We start from the raw sequence: 20000 nt of genomic DNA, 5'->3' as shown, positions 1-20000 counted from the left end.
TGAAACTTATCCATCTATTCTCTTTCTTTTGCTTTTTAATGCTTTCTATTTTTGTATATATAAAACCATAAGAATGAAAAAGATCTCTTTAATATCTCCTACAGCAGACATTAATAATCAGAGAAGACGGAGAGCGAATGGAAACTTTAGCTAAAGTCTCATCTGCATCTCAGATATTTCTCTTGAGAAAAAGAGTCAAAAATGTCACAAATGTGTCCGTCATTAGAGTTTGAGAAGAGATGTCAGCAGTGTGTCAAAGTGAGCTCACATTTGTCTCGTCTGCAAAGAGTCAACATTATTGATGATCTTATTATGAACTTCAACATTTCCCATCGTAATTTACTCCAAACCAGAGGATTTTACCTCAACAACCTGCATTCATCTTCAGTTAGACGCTCATTTGTTTCCCAAAGCAAACATCTGCTAATCAATTAAACAACAATCCATTTGTGACCCTGGACAACAAAACCTTAGGACATGTTCACACTTAACGTTGTCTTTGACAATAAAAAGTTGACAATGGCGCTTTTTTAGTAAAAAAACACTAAAAAAGCGTTGAAGTTACAAATAACAGCCGGCAATGTACAAAGATAGCTTATTTAAAAACTACAATACTCATTTCTCGCTAGAAATGCAATCACAAGTTGTTGAAAGTGAAAATTAAGCTTATATTTATGCAAAGCTGTACCCCAACGGGCGTTTCGGCCATGTTTCTAGCTTGAGCCTTCTCGACCAATCACGGTCCTCGCATGTTGTTATGAAATCTACGGCTCTCTGTCAATTGGCCAGCTTTGATAAAGGTGCTTGACGTAGGGCGTTTTTCTTTCAGAAAAGTTTTAACCTCAAAAGACACTTTGAGCTGCAGAAAAAGACGCTGGGATTTAAAAACATTGTTCAGGACATTTCTGGAAAACACGGTTTATTGCATCGGGTTATAATGTCAAACAGACGCTGGTCAAGTGTGAACACGGCCTAATTTTCTAAATTGAGATTTATACATCATCTGTAAGCTGAATATATAAGATTCCCATTTATGTATGATTTGTAAGTCCTTGGCATAGCACATTACTCACAAAAATAAAGTTTTGATATATTTACAGTAGGAAATTTTCAAAATATCTTCGTGGAACGTGATCTTACTTAATATCCTAATGATTTTGGCATAAAAGAAAAATCTATAAGCTTAAGTTTTGTTGGCTATTGCCACAAATATTCCTGTGCTACTTATGATGGTTTTGTGAGCCGGGTTGACATTTACAGAAACAATTCTTTCACCTCAGCAAACCATTTGACTCACTTTCCACATCCCGTGACCCAGATTTCCACATGAATGCTTTAATACCAGATGTGTCCCTGAATGTTACACACACTAGAAAGAAAGCGTAAAAGGTTAATGTGATGCTCATCTTATTTTCGCCCTCAGAAAGTAAATCTGTGTGTATTTGTCGACTGTATTAGTGATGTTCTCTTATCTTCATGTGTTTCTGTGACCGTGGGGAGCTTGTTTTTATAGCAACAAGAAAACATGAAATCCTTCCTCTCTCTCTCTCTCTCTCTCTCTCTCTCTCTCTCTGACGGCCTGTCGCTCTGCGTCAGTCTGCACATTCTGTTCTCAGCACCTGAGCCCACAGACTGACCTTTGACCTCTGACTGAGTGATGTCATCAGTCTGCTGCTCATCACATCCAATAAATCTGATTTTATCTCAGTTCGCCATTGACTGTTCTTTGTTAACAAATAAATAAAGATAATCACACAAACACAATGTCACGAATATTTGTGACTATTTTATGTGTGTCATTGATTTACGGTGACTGCGTTATTGTTCATGTTATATGTTCTCCGTCATCTTTCGTGATCTTAAGGACGTCATGCGGCATGTGTGCCCTTCACACCTCCTGCATTATTAACACGGAGCATGTTGAACAAATAAACATATAATGGCGCCATCGACTTCATGAGCTGCTAAATGTCAAGAAAGTCACACATTCAAATGCCTGAAATATGTTGAACACATAAAGCACGTCACATCTATGTTGTTTAATGCTGTTGGCGATAAATGTACATTACATTACATTTATGCATTTGGCAGAAGCTTTTATCCAAAGCCATTTTATTAAACTATACATTCTATCCATACTAACAAACAAATGTCATGTAAAGAAAATACTGTAAAAGAATTACAGCCAGCTTTATGTCACAGCCTCTGTGATCGACTCGTATGTGATAGACAAAAATATGATTATAAATATTACGTCTCATTTTTCTTTAAGCTAACTACTCAAAACCCAAACAAAATCTTTATTAAAGTCCCAGTGAAATAAAAAAGGACAATATCTAATTTTTCGAGTTTATTGTAAACAATTTATCAATGTGGGTCATTCAATTCATGTGCGCTCATTATCTTTAGTTAAAATATGAAAATGCACTTCTGTCGTGTAATGACAGACCATATTAGATAACGTATGTTAGACGACTTGGGCGGAGCATCCATTAACTCCTCCCATTCAACTGTCAGTCTGCTGCCAGTTCCATTTCAAAATGCAACGGCTGTTTTTATACATCCAATAAAATCGCAAGGAAAGACGAAACCCACGCCCAATATATTACTCAATAGAAACTCCAATTCACTTGCAAATGCGTCAAAATAGGGATGTAAAAACGATCGCAACTTCCGGTTCACTTTAATATGCTTAAATACACGACAAGGACTTCACTCGTGTTTCTTCATGAACAGTAGAGTATCCAGAACCATTTCTCTCTTGAACTGCACCAGCAGTGACCTGTCAGAGATCCATCACATACCCGCAGGACATTTTCATCCCGCCGGGATCACAGATGATTTGAGTGGCATTCAGGAAATTCTGATGTTTATTTTAAGGTCCCGGAGACGACGCGAGAGCCTCGGAGACGCTGCACTGAATTAACTTCACCTTCTGCTTTAGCCCCATACCCCGTGTGACACATCAGTCGCCCTCCACGCGAGGTGAACCATAAACACGCTCGTGAGTCAACTCTCGCTAGCCGAAGTCATTTCAGGCTTTTAGAAACGGTCAAATGGCCATCAGCATCACCTCACAATGAGTGAGTTCATCAACAGCAATCGTTTAAATTTAAAGCAACATATTAACATGTATGAAATCATTGTACCTTACATTATTATCCAATGGTTTAGATGCTATCAGTCTTGGAATGAACGGGTGAGATTTGATACGATGTTTCTCTTAAAATTGCTCAGGAGAAATAAAGAGAGAATCAAATGAGCGTGTGATTGTTGAAACGCACCAAGCGATCAAAACATTTGGATTTGGGTCAATTGGAAGAGTAATGCAGAAATCGAAAGAAATCGGAGCTCAGTTTAACAGGTTGTTTACATTTCTGAGACGCCGATGAGACTTTGAGAAGGGATATTTCATAGGCAAGTAAATCCTCATGTTTTATTCCCCCTCAAGGCATCCTGACTGAATATGGTTTTCTTGAAGAATAATTCAGTCGGAGTTCTAATACCACCTATCATTTTGCTTAAAAGCGGTAGAATGGGAGTGAAAGGGCCTCGACTTTTTGAAGCTCCATAAAGTGCATCCATCGATCAAAGAACGGCTCGACACGGCTCAGTGGTCTTAAAGTTTTTATGAAGCGAAGTGGTTCTCTTCAAGTACCACAGTTTGAGAAGTCCCTGCGAACCAGAAGTTGCGATCGTTTTTTTCCTTTCGTTGATGCATTTCCGAGTGAAATAGAATTTTGAATGAGAAAATATGAAGTAGTAAACTTTTGTAAACTAGTCCTATTAAGCGAATCTTTTGCACTTACTCGAGGCATGATGACAAGGGCATATAGCAATGTTCAGCTGTAGTGTTGTCAGTTCGCTGAATTTCTTAGATGATTTCTTACTTTATGTTTTCTTACTAAACACAAATTGCTTTTTAGCAAGTTTAATTTCACTGTGATATGATATGAATTTCTAGGGTGGCTGTACTCGGAATGTCTATTTTTTATCAGAGTTGGTACTCCATCTGAAAAAGCACATACACAACTTTCATCTACCAATAGGTGAGTACAGACACACAAAAACACACATAAGCTTCTAAACACACTCAAATCTTCTGCTCGGAGGCTATGAGAGAATAAGTGCTGAACACCATCTGCTTTATCGCCCGATGCTCACACACGCAAGCGCACTCACTCACAAGATCTGAGAAACGAGGTGTTGGCTGGCAAACAAATGTGAAAATCTGCATCCACCGTGTGAGATGTTTGATGTTTCTGTTTATAAAACTATACACTACGGAGCACATGGAGATGGTGCTCATTCGCACAGCCGCTGGAAATGTCATACGTCTACACTCTTTATATAGCAGCGCGCGTGCCCGCGGTGAAGCTCAGGGGTCGGTCCGTCTGGAGGACGCTCGCATGCCCCATCAGCGCAATAAAACACCAGGCGGTTTCAAAGGCGCTCAACTCAGCAAGACCTTTCAGCGGGAGACATCTCTAAAGGTCTTTCGTAAAGGTCTGAGAGGAAATCTGTAAGACGAGGTAAGGGATATTCCTCCGCGTCAGGCTGAACAGTGATAAAGCATCAGGATTTGAACACACCTCAGTATTGTTCTGTTTTCTGAACTCTGAGTCACGTGAAGCGGGCCGCAGGTGATCCGTTTATGTCGTTCATTAAGGGAACGAGAGGAATTTGTGTCCGGTGAAAACGGGATGTGAGCTGGACTCCAGAGGAGCAGGTCAGTGACCCCGGTCGGATGTGGAGATTAACACAATCCCTCAGACTGTTGAATAATTACTGTCATTTCTAGGTCAATGAACGCTGTGCTATAAATCCAGACACAAAGCAACACCACAGTTAGTGTGCAAGAATGAAGACTGCGGGGAAAATACAAAGGAACATATTTACAATTGACAGTAATAAATATTGAAATCTCACACTGCCTTGACCTTCACCCCCTGTTAAACACCACTGAAGTGAAACTGCGGTACAGTAACTGAATCAGATGGTAATACCATGGTATTTTCAATAACCTGGTACACATCATACACGTACAGTAGTGCTCAGAGATACTTCAAATCTGTTACCCTGGTAAATGTATGTAGGAAATACAGTAGCATATAAAGTACATAAAACACAGATTAACTGGTGATTGTGTGTGTGTGTGTGTCTGTGAACACAAATGAGCAGGTGTTCCACCCACACACATTACACAACCACACACTGAATGTCCATCTGCCTACAAACACAGTGAAGACTAACATGAACAGTAAATGAACAGCGATTTTCATAAGCTCTCTCCCTCTGATGTCTCACTAGAGCTCTCTGACTCTCACTGAAGTCTCACTGCAGATCTTTGACTCTCACTGATCTCTAACTGCAGCTCTATGACTCTCACAGCAGTTCTCAGACTCTCACTGACGTCTCACTGCAGCTCTCCGACTCTCAATGAAGTCTCACTGCAGCTCTCTGACTCTCACAGCAGTTCTCTGACTCTCACTGACGTCTCACTGCAGCTCTCTGACTCTCACTGAAGTCTCACTGCAGCTCTCTGACTCTCACTGAAGTCTCACTGCAGCTCTCTGACTCTCACTGAAGTCTCACTGCAGCTCTCTGACTCTCAATGAGGTCTCACTGCAGCTCTATGACTCTCACAGCAGTTCTCTGACTCTCACTGACGTCTCACTGCAGCTCTCTGACTCTCACTGAAGTCTCACTGCAGCTCTCTGACTCTCACTGAAGTCTCACTGCAGCTCTCTGACTCTCACTGAAGTCTCACTGCAGCTCTCTGACTCTCAATGAGGTCTCACTGCAGCTCTATGACTCTCACAGCAGTTCTCTGACTCTCACTGACGTCTCACTGCAGCTCTCTGACTCTCACTGAAGTCTCACTGCAGCTCTCTGACTCTCACTGAAGTCTCACTGCAGCTCTCTGACTCTCAATGAGGTCTCACTGCAGCTCTATGACTCTCACAGCAGTTCTCTGACTCTCACTGACGTCTCACTGCAGCTCTCTGACTCTCACTGAAGTCTCACTGCAGCTCTCTGACTCTCACTGAAGTCTCACTGCAGCTCTCTGACTCTCACTGAAGTCTCACTGCAGCTCTCTGACTCTCACTGAAGTCTCACTGCAGCTCTCTGACTCTCACTGCAGCTCTCTGACTCCTAATGAGGTCTCACTGCAGCTCTATGACTCTCACAGCAGTTCTCTGACTCTCACTGACGTCTCACTGCAGCTCTCTGACTCTCACTGAAGTCTCACTGCAGCTCTCTGACTCCTAATGAGGTCTCACTGCAGCTCTATGACTCTCACAGCAGTTCTCTGACTCTCACTGAAGTCTCACTGCAGCACTCTGACTCTCACTGAAGTCTCACTGCAGCTCTCTGACTCTCAATGAGGTCTCACTGCAGTCCTTAGACTTTCACTGCAGCTCTATGACTCTCACTGCAGATCTTTGACTCTAACTGATCTCTAAATACAGCTCTTTTGCTTTCACTGCAGCTCTATGAATCTCACTGATTTTTCACTGCAGCTCTCTGACTCTCACTGATGTCTCACTGCAGCTCTTTGACTTTAACTGCAGCACTCCGTCTCTCACTGCAGATCTTTGACTCTCACTGATCTCTAACTACAGCTCTTTGGCATTCACAGATGTCTCACTGCAGCTCTCTGACTCTCTCTAAAGTCTCACTGCAGATCTTTGACTCTCACTGATGTCTCATTTCCCTGACTTTCACCAATGTCTAATTACAACTCTCTGACTCTAGCTGATGTCTCACTGCACACCTCTAACTCTCAATTACTTCTCAATGCAGCCATTTAACTCTCACTGATTTCACACTGCAGCTCTTTGATATCTAACTCTCTTTGACCTCTCACTGCAGTTATATGGCTCTCCTTTAGGTCTCACTAAAGCGCTCATGGCGTAACATGATTACACAGACTCTCTGCCCACAATTACATGATAGTTAAAGCTTTAAATGGCAGTAATCTTGAACAATTGATGATTTAATTCCACTCTGATCAAACCTTCAGGTTAGGAGTGACAGACATTTAAATCTGCATTACGCCGCAGTAAACACGATCAGTACTGAGGGGAGAGAAACCTCATGTTGCTGCAGAAGAGAATGAGCAGCTTAGTCAAAACATGAGACATCAACATTAAAATGATTTAAGGCTTCTATTATTTTCATAAGTTGAGTTCAAGACCACTCTCATTTCTTTGCTTTATATACCGACAAATTGACGGCCAACTATGAGCACTCTGAGACAGAAAGCAATGTCAAACACACACATTGATGGATAACTGTCTTCAAAGCTTTCTCTCAGGGCACGCCTGTCCATCTTTGATCCACAGACGTCTGAGTGCGGAAAAGAACTGCATGTTTATTTCTTTATTTCTGACCAACGCTAAAAGGTCACAAGAAGCCAGAGGTGTGTTGAGATTTAATTAAAGAAAATCAAAGCATCTGTGTGTGAAGAGGACAGGATTTGAGCACATTAAGAGAAGACTCAAAGTTCATGAATGGCACCAACCATGTCTGAGGAGATGGATGTGTTTAACACGCTACATTATGAAGATATGTTTAGAGATAAACAATATACAGATTTTAAAATCTCAGATTCAAATGCAAACATGATATGTAGTGATGTAAAAATGAACACTTGTTTCAACAGGAGTGAATTATTGCATCGATTTCTTTATTCGTCCTTCAAAAGAAATGCACAATTCAGCAAAGCTACTACATACAAACAGGCAAACGACAGCATCTTACCTTCTTTGTCATTAAAATCACAGGACGGAACGACAACAACAACAACCCACAAACCCCAGCCGACGCTACAAATCTCCAGTTCAAACACCGGTCCAGAGGTCACGAAACCAGACACGTTTACCGCGGCACGACATCGGAGAGGAACAGCAGATCTTGCATAGCTCAGATGTTATGGACGTAAGGCACTTTGAGAAGGTTTTTATTAGGCAAATAACAGCAAGACCAACCAACCCCTTTCTAAACTCACATCAGCAAGCAGTTTAAAGAAAATCTGAATTAAATGTCATCCGATCCGGCGCTTTTGGCATCATGCTCTCCAAATACCGAAGAAGTTTTTCTTGTGCATATACGGCGGAGAAGTTGATCGATAACCCCACAGGACCGAGAGTTTTGCGTGAGAGACGTTGTGCAATGGGTTAAAGAAGGCAACCAGTTGTTTGAGTTTGTTTTTCTCACCAAAAACGAACCAAAGAAAATGTCCGGAGAGATGTGAAGGAGCTTCCACTAGATTGGCACGGCTGTCTTTTTATTTCGAGGTAACGTTGTTCCGGCGTGTGCTGTTGTGTCATGGTAAGGAAACGGGTTCAGGTCAAAGATCGGGTTGGACGGATTGTTTCTGGATACCGTCTAGCCCAGCTGATCTTCATACTGCTTACGGAAACAATCCCCGGCAGGAAAGAAATCCCAACATCTCTCCTGATACATCTTCCACACGTACGACTCCTGCGGACACAGAAAGAGTCCATTGCATTTCATTTAGTCTAAGATGTTTCTCCTAAAACTGCTCAGGAGAAATACAACCAGAAACAAACAAGAGTGTAATTGTGTAAAGACGTGGAGAGTCTGGAGGTGTAAAATGAAAGTAGATTTATGTACTGTAGATATAGGTCAAATAATCTGGATTATTGTAAATGTGATGAGAAATGTTTGTAATATTGACTTTTGATTGCAGACGTGACAAATCTGAGCTCAGTTTGACACATTGTCGACGTCTCTTTTGAATTCGTCAGATTTCTGACTCTCAGGAGAAATAACTGAGATGCAAGTTTACATTCGCTCTCTACTTAATCTCATTGATGTCTCGATGAAACAACAGAGATATTAAAGAGATCTCATCTGTGATTCCGGGACGACATACCTGACCGGTGTGTTCGGTCTCGTCCTTGTTGATCAGGTACATCAAGAAAAATCTGAAAGACCAAAGAGAAAAGGACAACTTCAAAATTCTAAATTGAAAAATCTTCACATCATAGGAACGTCTGTGAACGAGTCAGAATTCTTCATAGCAAACTACAGAGAATTTGAACAAAAGGGGCACAAAACAAAATCCAATCTCTTATCATCGCAGTACTTACAGGTAGTTGGCAAGATTGTGTTCCTGCAACGTGTGAGTCTCAAAGCCATGCGGCGTCGTGTCGAAATAATCGTTACCGATCCCACAGATGAAACATTTAGTCTGTGGAGAGAGTAAACCAACTCTTAAGTGACATGTACTGACAGTGAAACGTACAGTTAATCTCCCATACCTCCATGTCTTCTTTGACCTGCTCCTGCTGATCTCTCAACTCTCCGAACGCATCGATGATCAAACCTGCATCCACACAAACATCACAGGTGTCATGATGATACACACGATGGAGGAACAACGATGACTCTAGCGGTGTGATGGCGGTACCTTGTATGATAGCCAGCAGTATAACAATCACAAAGAAAAAAAACGTGATGTCAAACAGAATGCGGTAGAGTTCGTACGGGTCTCCCGCTGGGTCCTCGATTTCATCTCCAATACCACCACCAGCACGGACACCAACGTACATGTGAAACAGGTAACACTGAAAAAGAGAGAAAGAGATGGAGATGGAAATGAAAAACAAATCGCCTTTACTGGTAAGAGAAAAAGACTCGACACTCACAGTCATCATATCATCACACTTCATATCAGGCTCGTCCTCATCTGAACTCTTGTTGTAGAACTTGCGGAAAAAGTTGAAAGCCACGACGGTGTAGAGATAGACGACCACAGCCAGCAGACCGACCGTCAACACCAACTAAAAAAAAGAGAGATAGCTGTATGTCATTGCTTTACAAAACTCTGGATGTTTTCTAAATGATTTTCATCTGGATTCAGTTTGTAGTAGAGACCAGCTCATTCGAATCCGAGTCAAGACCAGGTCCAAGGTTGGGTCTTCAAGAATATGTCAAATGGTTGGTGGAAACAATAAAACCAAAACCAAGCTCTTAGAGTACGTTAAATGAAGAGTTTATTTCCAAAATGAGATCACTTTTGATGAGATCAAATGTTAAAAACTGTTTTTCATTGTGCATTCCAATTAATTTCAATCAAACTGCAGTTGGTTTGTTTTGATTTAAGAAAAAAATACTGTTAACTAACATAATAAAACACAATAAAACATGATTTTGAAAAAGATTTAATTGGAGTTATCTTATTTTGGAAACCAAACTCTTCATATATACCACATTATTATAACAAGTACAAGTATTTACTTAAGACTGTTATTAGATTAATAATATTCTTAGTTGAGGGTAAAAAGACCACAAAGTGGTGTAAACGTAGTTTCATTACAATTGACTTCCACCCGAGTAAAGATATCCAAAAGCGACTTTCTATTTATTTGACGACATTGAAAAGACGTCCCTTTATGGGCCAAAAGTGAAAGTTGTTTTACGTCTTTTATGACGAATTTCTGATATTGACGTAAAGAGGACCTCTGAACAAAGTATAAACTGGTTAAAATCTGCAGTCTATCAGACTAGTTTCAGTTTACACATGGAATGGAGTTGAATGATTTGAATGCAGTAAAATAGCAAGCAACCATTAAATCAATATTAGTTTTGTACTCAGAAAAAACACCAGTATTGTGGTCAGTGTTTGCTTTAGTTTGGCCGTGAAATTTTATTTAACAGTTAATTTAAACAGTTTTCCACTGGACATCAATATCAGACATTAAAAAGACGTCACAAAAAGATATAGAAACAGTTTTAACTTTTAGTCTTTTCAATGTCGTCAAACGTTTCATACGTTCAATGACGTGGGGCGGGGCCAAGTCATGCGCACAAGAAAGAAATAGTAACACGGTAAAAATGCACAACATTAAATATTTTGGAAGGGATTCAAGAATAAGTGTGATTCCTGACATGTTTTAGAGTACGAGTCAAGACAGAGTCAAGGACAAGACGTGACCATTAAAATATGGTCTCGAGTCCGAGTACAAGACCGAGTCTCGAGACTACAACACTGCCCTGAGGATTATTCAATTTTTCAAATAAAAGATCTACAACGTTAACCAGATGTTGGGGCCAAGTAGATTCTACATGTTGAAAGAAATACGCAAATGCAGCGCGTTGCTATGAATAAAAGTGTCTTGGAAATGACTATGAATGTCAACTGTAACTATGAAGCACAGACACTTCATGAATCAGCAAACATGATTGTGTTTGATGAACCTGTTTGCCGTTGTGTGTCACTGATGAAAGGATGGTCCGCAGGGTCTTAAAGCCCATGGCGATGTCCAACAGATGAGCGGCGAAGAAGAAGTTATTATAGTGTCCCAGTACAGACATAGTGGTGTACCAGACCAGATACAGAAAAGACTGGAGAAGAAAAAACAAGAGGAGGTCACAGGAGTTCATGGCGCATCTGCTGTTCATACAGAAAGCACTTACATTATCTGTGAAGACCACGCCCATCTTCCACACGTGATACTTTGTGTCAACGGAGCTTAACCTGAACGAACAAGATATCAAAATGCATCTACAGATCAGATGAACATTCAAAAACATGAACGACAGTAATCGGATTAAAAGAGACGATAGATGAAAAAGGATGAGGGATTTTCAGACCAGGACAGCAGCGAGGCGTCTTTCATAACCGCGTCTTCCGTGGGATTAAAATCCAGAGCGCTTTTATCCATACCCAACAGTTCTGCGATCCGCTCGGCACCGTACAGATCTCCGTACTTATTTATCACCTGCAGGAGTCACACAACGCCATCAAACCAGCAGATTTACCACAACACTTTATTCTTTACGTTCTTTAACACGTTTAATATTTAGTCTCTGTAAAATTCTCACTTGCCTTGCGTTTCACGAATTTGTCCCAGTAGTTGTTGGGGAAAGAACTGTACAACAGAATAACATCAGAACTCTTTAACACAACAGACATGTCTTTTCTTAGTTGAATTCTTCAGACTCACGGTGTGTTAATGACGAGTCTGTCCCACTGTCCTTTTATATCATCATCAGACGGCTGTTCAGTGATGTACAGCCCATCAAACTCCAGCTTACGTGCAATCTCCTTCTCACGCTTAAAGACCACCAACGGAACCTGAAAAGCATGAAAATTACCGAATGAATAATAGTAATAACGTGTTTTGTACTTTACAGTATTACTAACAGTATATAATGCCTGTGTGTGTATGTGTTTGTGTACACTTGTTTTACTTTACTTGTACATTCTTTTATATGATATATTAGGGCTGTTTTCAAATGTATTCATGATTGTTTAACAGTTTTTCCCGTACAGCTGCTTTGATATGATGTAAACTTGACAAGAGAGACGTTCATTACTGGCGTTACGATGCACATTACATGTATCTGTGTTGACTATATTTGTGTTGCTATGTGATGATCAAGTGAACACCTTCAGATAATAATATCCCAGCACACAGAGAGAGGAGATGAGCGTGTGCATGACAGCAAGGAAGCGGAGAGTCGGAGCCATATAGCCACTGCTCTCCTGAAGAACAAAATACTCCACAACACCTTCATCATCATCACCACCACCCCGCCGAACCCACGGATCCACATCATCAGAGTCCTCGCCTGTCACCTACACACACATTCAATAGACACAACGACTTCTTTACTGTACAGTATAGGTGCATCCTACTGTGGAGATGCTCGGTCACAAACACATAAGACCACAACACACGACGCAAAGACATACACACAGGTGCACACACATAAATACATAAGTACAGGCACAGGAATACAAACCTACACACAGGAGCACAAATACAGTCACACACACACAGCCACTCTTGCACAGGTGTAGACACACAGGGACACAAACACACAAGTGCACACAAACACACACACACACAGGTGCACACAAACACACACATAGGTACACACACACACGCGCACACTCACGCACACACACACACACACACACACCCACACACACACACACACAGGGACACAAACACACTCACAAACACACACACACACACACACACACAGGTGCACACAAACACACACGGGACACAAACACACAGGTGCGCACACACACACACACACACACAAACACACACACAGAGACACAAACGCACACACAGGCCCACAAACACACACACACACACAGGCCCACAAACACACACACACACACAGAGACACAAACACACACATAGATGAACACAAATACACGCACAAAGGTGCGCACACAAACACACAAACACAAAGGTGCACACAAACACACACACAGATGCATACACACACAGGCCCACAAACACACACACACACACACACACAGAGACACAAACACACGCATAGATGAACACAAATACACGCACAAAGGTGCACACAAACACACACACAGGTGCATACACACACAGGCCCACAAACACACACACACACACACAGAGACACAAACACACACATAGATGAACACAAATACACGCACAAAGGTGCGCACACAAACACACAAACACAAAGGTGCACACAAACACACACACACAGGTGCATACACACACAGGCCCACAAACACACACACACACACACACAGAGACACAAACACACACATAGATGAACACAAATACACGCACAAAGGTGCGCACACAAACACACAAACACAAAGGTGCACACAAACACACACACACAGGTGCATACACACACAGGCCCACAAACACACACACACACAGAGACACAAACACACACATAGATGAACACAAATACACGCACAAAGGTGCGCACACAAACACACAAACACAAAGGTGCACACAAACACACACACAGGTGCATACACACACAGGCCCACAAACACACACACACACAGAGACACAAACACACACATAGATGAACACAAATACACGCACAAAGGTGCGCACACAAACACACAAACACAAAGGTGCACACAAACACACACACAGATGCATACACACACAGGCCCACAAACACACACACACACACACACACAGAGACACAAACACACGCATAGATGAACACAAATACACGCACAAAGGTGCACACAAACACACACACAGGTGCATACACACACAGGCCCACAAACACACACACACACACACAGAGACACAAACACACACATAGATGAACACAAATACACGCACAAAGGTGCGCACACAAACACACAAACACAAAGGTGCACACAAACACACACACACAGGTGCATACACACACAGGCCCACAAACACACACACACACACACACAGAGACACAAACACACACATAGATGAACACAAATACACGCACAAAGGTGCGCACACAAACACACAAACACAAAGGTGCACACAAACACACACACACAGGTGCATACACACACAGGCCCACAAACACACACACACACAGAGACACAAACACACACATAGATGAACACAAATACACGCACAAAGGTGCGCACACAAACACACAAACACAAAGGTGCACACAAACACACACACAGGTGCATACACACACAGGCCCACAAACACACACACACACAGAGACACAAACACACACATAGATGAACACAAATACACGCACAAAGGTGCGCACACAAACACACAAACACAAAGGTGCACACAAACACACACACAGTTGCATACACACACAGGCCCACAAACACACACACACACAGAGACACAAACACACACATAGATGAACACAAACACACAAACACAAAGGTGCACACAAACACACACACAGGTGCATACACACACAGGCCCACAAACACACAGAGACACAAACACACACATAGATGAACACAAATACACGCACAAAGGTGCGCACACAAACACACACAGGCCCACAAACACACACATACACAGAGACACAAACACACACATAAGTGCATACACACACAGGCCCACAAACACACACACACACACAGAGCCACAAACACACACACATAGATGAACACAAATACACGCACAAAGGTGCGCACACAAACACAGGCCCACAAACACACACACACAGACACAAACACACACATAAGTGCACACAAACACGCACACAGGTGCATACACACACAGGCCCACAAACACACACACAGGTGCATACACACACAGGCCCACAAACACACACACACACACAGAGACACAAACACACACATAGATGAACACAAATACACGCACAAAGGTGCGCACACAAACACACACACACAGGCCCACAAACACACACATACACATACACAGAGACACAAACACACACATAAGTGCATACACACACAGGCCCACAAACACACACACACACACACACCCACACACACAGACATAGATGAACACAAATACACGCACAAAGGTGCGCACACAAACACACAGGTGCACACAAACACACACACAGGTGCATACACACACAGGCCCACAAACACACACACACACAGAGACACAAACACACACATAAGTGCACACAAACACGCACACAGGTGCATACACACACAGGCCCACAAACACACAGGCCCACAAACACACACACACACACACACACACAAGTGCACACAAACACACACACAGGCCCACAAACACACGCACAGGTGCATACACACACAGGCCCACAAACACACACACACACACACACACACAAGTGCACACAAACACACACACAGGCCCACAAACACACGCACAGGTGCATACACACACAGGCCCACAAACACACACACACAGAGACACAAACACACACATAAGTGCACACAAACACGCACACAGGGCATACACACACAGGCCCACAAACACACACACACACACACACACAGAGACACAAACACACACACAGGCCCACAAACACACGCACAGGTGCATACACACACAGGCCCACAAACACACACACACAGAGACACAAACACACACATAAGTGCACACAAACACGCACACAGGGCATACACACACAGGCCCACAAACACACACACACACACACACACACACAGAGACACAAACACACACACAGGCCCACAAACACACGCACAGGTGCATACACACACAGGCCCACAAACACACACACACAGAGACACAAACACACACATAAGTGCACACAAACACGCACACAGGGCATACACACACAGGCCCACAAACACACACACACACACACACACAGAGGCCCACAAACACACACACACACACACACAGACACAAACACACACACACACAGGCCCACAAACACACACACACAGAGACACAAACACACACATAAGTGCACACAAACACGCACACAGGGCATGCACACACAGGCCCACAAACACACACACACACACACAGAGACACAAACACACACATAAGTGCACACAAACACACACACAGGTGCATACACACACAGGCCCACAAACACACACACACACACAGAGACACAAACACACACATAAGTGCACACAAACACACACACACACAGGTGAATACACACACAGGCCCACAAACACACACAGAGACACAAACACACACACAGAAAGTAATGTTGAGTCACCTTGTAGAAGAGCAGAATGAAGTTGATGGCAAAAGCCACAAACAGAGCCAGAAAACGCAGGTTGTAAAAGTTTCTAGCCAGATAATTCTGCAAAAACACACAAACACATCTCACATTACATTTGACCTTTTTAAGCACATAAAACACCTCGTTCTGAACACATGCAGCATCTGCACTCACCAGCATTTTAGTCTGATAGACGTCCAGACCGGCTAGAAATGAAGCCATGCAGGCGTCAGGCGCTTCTTTCTTCTGTCCACGTCTATTCTTCACAGGCTTCCTTTCTTCATCTGCTGCCGGCCCTGACACGGGTTCATCTCTCCTGTCCTGGTCTGTCTTCTCTCGGTCTTCAACACTGATCACATAAACACACCACATCACAGTTACAGCACAGGACTCACATACACACACAACAAAAACATCACAAGAGAACTCACTCGGCCTTCTCGGACTCTGATTTGGTTTCAGACTCTGCCTCATGTTTACTCTCAGCTTCCTGCAAACAACAAAAACATTTCAACAATGAACAACGGCTGAATTTGATTTGATACGCGGGTTGACATCGACCTGAGCTTTCTTCTGGTGAACAGCGCTGGCCAACGAAGGAGTGTCCACCCCGACCACCTCAGACACGTCTCCCAGTCCGGGCTCCATCCCGTGTTTGCCTGCCTCTCTCCTGGGCTGAACGTTCATCAGTTCTGACATCAGGTCCATTTCCACCCGCTCACCGGCCGCCTCGCACCTGAGCTCGGACACCTGAGACGCGTCACAGTACTCCAGCTTCTCCATCTCCAGAACGTCGCCGTGGATCCCGAATTGCGTGGGATCGGGCATGTTCCCCAGAATATCCGTCACCTTCATGTTCTTGGCTCCTTCCACCAGACCTCCTCCGAACAGGGTGGACCAGAGGATGTGGAAGAAACCCCACACCAGATTGTAGAGAAAGCGGAACGTGCCGACGAAGATCGTCCAGAAGAAGCGGAAGAAGCCTCGTATCATCTCCTTCACGCTCATCTTCCTCAGTTTTCGGTACTGTCGTCTCACGCTTTTCAGGGAGAGCATCTGTCTGAGGTTTGACAGACTCTTACTCATGGAGACGCAGGCCAGAGTGAACGCCGAGGACGACTCCAACGCCGCGTCGTCTTCCTCCTCTTGATTCTCAGTCACGCTCTGTGCGTCATCATCATCGTCCTCCTCCGGCCTCTCCGCAGCGTCCGGCTCGGAGATCAGAGACGCCAGCTGCATCTCGAAGATGGTGTCCTCGCAGAAGTTGACGAACAGCTCCATCTTCTCTGATTCTCCGCCCTCGTTGACGACATCGAAGATGAACTGTCGCTTGGACTCCTTGACCTGCGGTTTTTCCCACTGAGTTCTGCTGGACTCGCTGATGTCGAAGTAAACCCTCTCGATTCTCTTTGCTCCGCCTATGATCTCGATGCGGCCCAGAAAGGGCTCAAAGTAGTTCAGGACGCTTTCGGCCAGGTTCAGGAAGGTGGCGAGACGGGCGTCGTGGGGCATGTGCTCCGATAGGTTGGTGAGCAGAACCGCCATGTTGAAGCCGATGTCCTTGGCCGGTTCGTGGAAGCGCTCCACAAACTCCTCGTAGTTGAACATGTCGTTCTCATCGGCCTCGGCGCAGGAAAGCAGGAAATCGATCTCGGACTGCGAGTATTGCTTCTGACTCTCCATGGACTTCTGAAACTCTTTCTTGGAGATGACTCCTTTACGGTCCGGGTCGTGCTCTTTGAAGCTGTCGGAGGTGGTCAAATCTTTCAGCTTGAGGAACATGTCGAAGAACTTCAGAATCATCTCCACGTTGCTGGAGGATTCCACGAGAGTGTCCACCATCTGTTTACCGATAGTCCCATTCACTACATTACCTGTGAGAGAAGCAAAGGAGTATTGCACCCAAATATGAAAAAAGCCAACATCCAACTCGAACAAATACAAGAATATTTACTATAGTAAACTGTAGTATACTTTAATAATGACTACGCTTTGTTAATGTGTACTATTATGTTCTGTATAATTAAGTATGGTACTGCAGTTTACTTTAACATTTGCTACAGCGACCTGTAGTAAATTATAGTATGCAGTAGAGTACTTTAGTAATTATCACACTTTAATGTATACTTAAGTATTCTGTAACAATAGCTATAGTGTACTGATAAACTGTAGTTAGTATACAGTACTTCAACATTTACAATAGTTACCTCTAGTTAATTGTAATATGCTGTAAAGTACTGCAGTATCACACTTTAACGTGTACTACAATATTCTGTAATAATAACAATAGTGAACAGATAAACTGTATTAAATACTAGAGGTGTGACTAGATCTCGTGGCTCTGATTGGTCTCGCAAGAACACAATATCCTCACGCAATTGGCATCATGGAGTGCTGGGCTCGAAGTTGGGACCATTTTAGTGGCATATGCTCCCTATATTTAACTTCTGCGACCCTAAATATATTTAGTTGCGACCTGTTTTCATTACTCTACAGAACACGCTAATAACTGCACAAAGTATGTGCAGGCTGTGAGCTACAGTGACCGGCCCGGCCATTCATAAAGACAATGTGATTTTCCCACTGGTTCTCTATGTAGACACGCACTAGACGGACGGTATCAACATTCGGCAAACCTCTTCAGAAACAGATGATCATCTCTTACACATGTGCAAGGTAAGCGTAAAACATGATGTGTTTATGTAGTTGCTATGAGGGTTCAGTCAGTGGAGGAAGGAGGATTGAAGTTGTGATATGATCGTCATCGCTGTTAACATGAGCACTATGCAAAATCGAGAAAAGAGAAAAACCACAGCTCTTTATTAAAAACTGCACCTGTTAATAAAACAAAGCATAATTGAGTTTGTGACAAAACATTTTGCAGTGCTTACAGATGGTTTATTTCTGCGTAGTTTAATTTGTCATTAAAATGCATATATTTTAGGCAATTTTTTGAAGAAGAGACGAATTCATTCATCATTGAGGATTTCTTTAAAAAAGTATAAAAATCTCGTCTCGTTCTCGTGAACTCAGTCTTGTGGGATAAGTGTCTCGTCACACCCCTAGTAAATACTATATAGTACTAAAGTAATTTTCACACTTCCTTAATGTATACTACAGTATTCCGTAATATTAACTATAGTGAGTAAACACTTAAGTATTGTTTGATTAGTGTTCTTTGGATATATTTAATAATGGATGTTTGAGTATTTTAGAGCCCAAATGATGATTAATTTAAATTGTTGGATGATATTTTTCTTTGAAGAACTCTTAAGTTTGATTTAAGGATATGGCGGTTCAATTCTCAACATCAGGTAATGCACATTTAGTAATATTCTTAATGCAGTGTGAACCTTCCAGCAGTGACAACATCATGACAATCATATCCTTCTGAAGATCCAACAGCTCCTTCAACAGCTCGATCTGACTGGAGTCCTGACAGAGAAACAATGATGAAGATGAGGAAGATTAAAGGTCTGAAGCTCTGAGAGCAGCTTTCATCAGCTAAATCAAACATGATCCATTAAACCACAGGACACGCT

At 42.8% G+C, this 20000-nt stretch overlaps 1 protein-coding gene across 1 annotated transcript in view; it reads right to left on the bottom strand.

The window, feature by feature from the left end:
* Positions 1-7663: 7663 nt before the first annotated feature.
* Positions 7664-20000, bottom strand: part of LOC306895840 (ryanodine receptor 3) — a gene marked incomplete at its 5' end in the record, with an annotated part of 41496 nt that continues 29159 nt past the window's right edge. Inside the window, 17 exons of the mRNA XM_079459380.1 lie at positions 7664-8490; positions 8906-8957; positions 9123-9223; positions 9294-9358; positions 9443-9599; positions 9681-9815; positions 11233-11379; positions 11452-11512; positions 11629-11756; positions 11864-11906; positions 11982-12112; positions 12428-12616; positions 16453-16539; positions 16633-16807; positions 16890-16948; positions 17020-18332; positions 19812-19893. Coding sequence (XP_079315506.1) covers positions 8395-8490; positions 8906-8957; positions 9123-9223; positions 9294-9358; positions 9443-9599; positions 9681-9815; positions 11233-11379; positions 11452-11512; positions 11629-11756; positions 11864-11906; positions 11982-12112; positions 12428-12616; positions 16453-16539; positions 16633-16807; positions 16890-16948; positions 17020-18332; positions 19812-19893 — 3021 coding nt within the window. The 3' untranslated portion in view covers positions 7664-8394. The remainder of the gene's footprint in view (positions 8491-8905; positions 8958-9122; positions 9224-9293; positions 9359-9442; positions 9600-9680; positions 9816-11232; positions 11380-11451; positions 11513-11628; positions 11757-11863; positions 11907-11981; positions 12113-12427; positions 12617-16452; positions 16540-16632; positions 16808-16889; positions 16949-17019; positions 18333-19811; positions 19894-20000) is intronic.

This window comes from Barbatula barbatula (assembly GCF_947034865.1).
Source record: "Barbatula barbatula genome assembly, chromosome: 6".
In the NCBI taxonomy this organism is placed as follows: Eukaryota; Metazoa; Chordata; class Actinopteri; order Cypriniformes; family Nemacheilidae; genus Barbatula; species Barbatula barbatula.
This window is presented reverse-complemented; position numbering and strand designations above follow the sequence as displayed.